At 32.0% G+C, this 5,968-nt stretch overlaps 1 protein-coding gene across 1 annotated transcript in view; it reads right to left on the bottom strand.

Annotated features, from left to right (window-relative positions):
- The window catches only part of LOC106473586 (dynein regulatory complex protein 1-like), a 42,899-nt gene that overhangs the window by 7,015 nt on the left and 29,916 nt on the right, over positions 1-5,968 (bottom strand). Inside the window, exon 6 of the mRNA XM_022401985.1 lies at positions 1,270-1,344. Coding sequence (XP_022257693.1) covers positions 1,270-1,344 — 75 coding nt within the window. The remainder of the gene's footprint in view (positions 1-1,269; positions 1,345-5,968) is intronic.

The raw sequence follows: 5,968 nt of genomic DNA, 5'->3' as shown, positions 1-5,968 counted from the left end.
TTATATTAATATATATACAACACTACAAACATTATCTCCCTGTTAATTCCTTGCTCTCTTTAATCTAAGCTCCTATTAATACATATATATAACCTATAAACATTATCTCCCTGTTAATCCCTTGCTCTCTTTAATCTAAGCTCTTATTATATATATATATATCCTATAAACATTATCTCCCTGTTAATTCCCTTGCTCTCTTTAATCTAAGCTCCTATAAATACATATATATAACCTACAAACATTATCTCCCTGTCAATTCCCTTGCTATCTTTAATCTAACCTCCTATTAATATATATATATATATCCTATAAACATTATCTCCCTGTTAATTCCCTTGCTCTCTTTAATCAATATCTAATCAATAATCCAGTCCTTTCTTTTAAATTATTCTCTAAGTAAAAATTTCCTATGTTTCTCTAATTACTATATTATCAATAACTTTACTTATTTATCACCTATAATTACTATTTTACTTTTATATGGTTAATTATTTTAATTGTTTTAGCTTCCCTCTATTTCTTAACTGTTATGAAAATGTTAATATATTCTCCTTCTTTCATCATTTTCACAAGGTTATTTCACTTATAATAATTATCAAACTGTTGGTTTCCATCACCTTTAGTCACTATTAATTAACTGGTGTCTTACTATTAATTCACTTTCCTTCATTCACTGCTGTCTTACTATTAATTCATTTTCCTTCATTTGCACAAAAGTAAGATAGATATTAAAGAACACTGTTGTAATGGCATTCTTTTGTTAGCCAGGTTCTTTTTAAGTTATTTTGTGAAGTAATTTAAAGACCAGTCTACATAACAATAACAAATTAGTTTATGTTTTCCTTAACATTTCTACTAGTTTGTATACTTGTTATAACTTGTAAGCCTACAAATGATGCTCATATAGAAATACTTCACTAATGTCACTAGGACTAGTGTAAAAATAAACTTATACAGTTTCATAGAAAATAGTTTATATATCTGGAAATATGTGATTACTATCACTGATCCAAAGACTTCACTAAATACACCACTGACTGACTCAATACTCATTCAGTGTCCCACTAGCTAGTTGATTCTGTACTTATAACTAATTCTTTTTCTGTATGTTTAACAAAGACTTGGAATCATTATATCATTGTTACCACCAGCATCTCTCTCTAGCTAATAAACAAATTATAACATTAAAAATGTAGCTTCTAACAATACAAATATTAATAAAGTAATAATGTTTTAACAAGGAATTCATTAATTTTATATACTTACATCTTGAAGTTCTGAAATCATTTGGTTTTTTTGATGTAACAAATCACTACAAGCATTATTCAAAATATGCAGTTTCTGAAAATACAAAACAGATTAAAGTTAAAAGAAGTGTTTCTTAATAAAATCAGGTTGAAGTTTAAAACCCCTAAATGAATGATATTGTGTTAGATAACAATACTCCAGGAGTATAATTTTATCGTATATTATTACCCAAGCCTGCAACACCAAAATACAGATAGATTGTCTAACTGAATAGTGAGACCTTGTATGTTCACTGAATGTCATAATCCTGGCCACCACATGGAAGTTAATATCATTTTTGCCATCAGTGGATCATTTTAACACTTCAGGAGCTCTTGGAGCTTCATGAAGTGGGGCAAGCTATACAGTAGAAGATTCCATCAGTGGATCGATTAACACTTCAGGAATCTAGGAGCTTCATGAAGTGGGAAAAGCTATACAGTAGAAGATTCCATCAGTGGATTGATTAACACTTCAGGAACTCTGGGAGCTTCATGAAGTGGAACAAGCTATACAGTAAAAGATTCCGTCAGTGGATCGATTAATACTTCAGGAGCTCTTGGAGCTTCATGAAGTGGGACAAGCTATACAGTACAAGATTCTGTCAATGGATTGATTAACACTTCAGGAACTCTGGGAGCTTCATGAAGTGGGAAAAGCTATACAGTAGAAGATTCCGTCAGTGGATCGATTAACGCTTCAGGAGCTCTGGGAGCTTCATAAAGTAGGACAAGCTTTACAGTAAAAGATTCCATTAGTGGATCGATTAATGCTTCAGGAGCTCTGGGAGCTTCATGAAGTGGGGTGAGGTTTATTGAAAAGTCTACACAGTACTGGTGTGCTGTCAGAACACTGGAGATATCTACATGGATCAGGTAACTTACTTTAACAGTCAACTCAGGGTTCTTATACTATTTTTCCAAAGAAAATAAAGTGTTTTCAAGCAGTTTTTATGACCACATACATTATAATTTCCAGGACCAAAATATAAGACCATGCCATCATACTATGATCTACAAGTATAGCTAAAGGGAAGAAAAGAATTACAGACCAGTAAACACAAACTAGCCAGTAGAAGAAAAGAATGACAGAACAACAAACACAAAGACTAGCCAGAGGGAAGAAAAAAATGAAAGAGAAACAAACACAAACACTATCCAGAGAAGAAAATAATATTCACTTCTATTGAGAAATCTTCCAATTCCAAATGTTGAATTCAGACCAAAACAAGTACCCTATACAAATAGACATAATCCCATATACCCACAAGTCTGGTTTATGACCACAATGCAAATCTAGAAGTTTCCCAATGTAGACCTAAACTGGTGGTTTAAGTGTAAGCTTAAGCCTGCTGTAAACAACTCTGAAACAAGTAATAAACACTTTTAGAGTCACCAATCGAACAGTTCATTCATCTATGTTTTTATGAGTGATAAGACTCTGAAGACAGCCTAATTAATGAAAGTAGGTTTTCCTTGGGATAGTCCTGTTTTCTACCCACAACATATGTTTTTGGTAATCTTTGATCCCCACCTTGTCTCCATCATTGGAACCTATTATTCTCCCTCCCCTCTTTTTTTGTTACAAAGTCTTCCAATTATACCTTCCACACTATGAGTGGGAAGCACTCCTGGTTTTCAAGTCTAAATAACTACCATGTTCAAACAAACATTACTAAGTTAGTCAGTAGAATATTGAGTTATTAAAAGAGTGAGTCTATTATTCAACGAATAAGTAGGTCAGTGAGTTACTGTGCAACAATTATTTAACCCATTTTTGTAAATTTTAAGTTTGTATTTTTGAAAAAGAAACAGAAACAAAACTAGTAAGTAAGAGAAACTATTTGTTTGGTGTGAAACTTCCTTGGCAAAATATGCTAAGGAGAAGTGAAGAACAAAGTTCAAATTTCTAAAGAAATTTACTTTTATGCCGTTAGTTCAAGTAATTACAATTTATTTTGAGTTATCTAAATCTCCTGGCTGAACATTGTGAGGTATTAATGGGATTACAGCAAAACATATCATTAACAGTGAGAATAGCCAACTGATGAACCAATACATTCTAATCTTTATGCTTACAAATGTAAGAAAAGTATTGTTATGACAGCAGAAGTCACGCGATGCTGGGAGCATGTGCACTGGAGTTTCTCGAAGGATCATGAATTTTTCTGGCAACTCTAGTTTGTTTGAGGCACCCTCTTTTTTAGTATATAAGTCTGGTGAGAAACACCAGCATGATTGAAGAGATATAGATAGATAGATATGCAGATAGATTGAAGAGATAGATAATTGAGTCAAGCGAACAGTAGGCACCGTAAGTAAAGTGTGTGAATCACTGTGATTTATATATAGCGTGTATTATAAAGATTGTTAAGTTTAAAGTAACTGTGGAAATTCTGTGTACTAAAAAGTTGCATCGAGAAAGAATAAACTAGTTTTAATTAAGAAAGGACTTGTATCACTGAAGTTCCTCAGAAAGAATTTATACCAGAAATTAACAAACGAGCAGATACGTAACAGTATATCTAATTAGCCATACTGATAACCAGGTTGATTTTCAGTTTTGCTCTAAGTACATAGAATTACTCTGATCAGGAGTTATTATTATTAGGCTCTCTACAAATGTTGGTTATATTCATTGTACAATTTTCAGTTAAAGAAAAAAAAAAAATTTGTGATAATTAAATGGTTTGGACTTTGCATTAGTTTTATTACCAAATAATAAAAAAGATTCTACTCAACAATAGAAACCATAACAGCAATGATATCATGAATGGGATCATTTTGGTGAAACAAAATATTCAGAATCAACTACAAGATAACAACACATGCTTGAAGAAAGATCAAAAATTCCATTTAAATGGTAATATATTGGAAACAAATATCAAGACAAAAGAGATATTAAACTAAGGGTCTTAGTAGCAGAAAGAAACAGATAATTAAAAGAACATCAACAAAAAACAGAAAGAAAACTAGAAAATACAATAGAAATCTAAGAAAAAAAATTAAAAGAACAAGACAAGATTTACAGAAGAATAATGAATAAAGATAAATTTGTTGGAAGACAAGACTGAAAATGTACATTGAAGTTTAAAAAGTCACAGTAAATGTGCAAAAGGATTATGACAATAAGACATAAGAAACCATAAGAAATGTAAGGAAAACACTGACAAAATAAAATATAAATACACTGTATCAACAAAATACAAAGAGACATTAACGTAAAAAAATATCTAAGAAACTAAAATAGCATGTAAAAAGACCAAAAGGTCACATTTTTTTTCTACATCTATAAAAACAAATCCATGAGTCAACAGATTCACTGATTGGAAAACTTGCAACATGTTAAGCAACAATGGTTATACATTAAACATTTTTCAATGTGACTTGGTAATGAAAGCTGAGAAAGTACTTCTAGAGGTGAAACAAGAAGATGGATCGATGCAAACAGCAAGTGGTCATAATTATCCAGTAAGAAAAACTTAGAAGACATCCTCACTGTGGATATATTTTCTATACAACATGATGTATGGGTAAATGAAGAAGCGGAACATTGGGAGCAGACTTCACGCAGGAACCAAAGTCTGATGTTATGCTTAATTCAAACAGTTTCACAGTCCATGAACAGGAAATCCATAAATTGCAGCACCAAAGGTTGAACTTCTAATGACAACCATGAGGAAAATTGTTGTACAACCAACAAGTGAGACACTTATATATTAGTAGTAACTTTACATATAGTGACTAGGGTATGATAAAACCAAATTCTCCAGCTTGTCCTGAGGGATTATTGATTTGAAAAACTCTTGGGAATTTGAAATATAAGGATATCACCATTAGTGACATGAACACACAGCAAACCATGAGAGACAAGTCAATTCTGAAAGGAACATTAGAAATTGAGAGGTTGTACATGCAGTACTTAAATAGAAAGAACACCAGAGGAAGTCACCTTTAAAACAAGATGTAGGAAATCAAATCTTCACATACATGCACCTAAGCCACAGGATTGAGAAGTTAAGGTTATATAATTAATCAATGCAACAGATTGCATGACTTAATCACAGAATACCTTCTCCAACAAGTCTCACACCTTAGACTGACCAAATAAGATATCTCATGTGATTAACACCATAGATGCTGCCTCAATACATCAGTTGGCCAAATGACTCGCACTTGAAAAACATAATGAGGCTCTCAGAGAAATAAAAGCCAAGAAAAAAAAGAGTAATATAATTATGTGGGCTAACAAAGGGTGAATGAAATCACTAAGTCTACCCTTTGTCAACAATTGACTCTACTCTGGATGTCTTATCTTGTTCAAAATGGTTTTCAAAATTGGATCTGAGGAATAATTAATGGAAAATAAAAGTCAAAGAAGCAAATCAAGAAAAAACAGTGTTTACTACAGGAAATGAGTTGTGGTAATATGTTGTGCTACTATTTGTGTTATAATGCATCTGTTACACACAAATAACTAATTGAATGTGTTTTCTTTGGACTATCATGAAATGTTGTATTTATCTTCCTATGTGACATAATCATACACGAGAAGTGTTTCATTGATGCTTATGATACATTGAGTCTAATTGGGTGACATAATCATACACGAGAAGTGTTTCATTGATGCTTATGATACATTGAGTCTAATTGGGTGACATAATCATACACGAGAAGTC

This window comes from Limulus polyphemus, unplaced genomic scaffold (genome assembly GCF_000517525.1).
Source record: "Limulus polyphemus unplaced genomic scaffold, Limulus_polyphemus-2.1.2 Scaffold6298, whole genome shotgun sequence".
NCBI classification, from domain to species: domain Eukaryota; kingdom Metazoa; phylum Arthropoda; class Merostomata; order Xiphosura; family Limulidae; genus Limulus; species Limulus polyphemus.
Note: the sequence above shows the minus strand (reverse complement) of the source record. Positions and strands in the feature narration are given on the sequence as shown.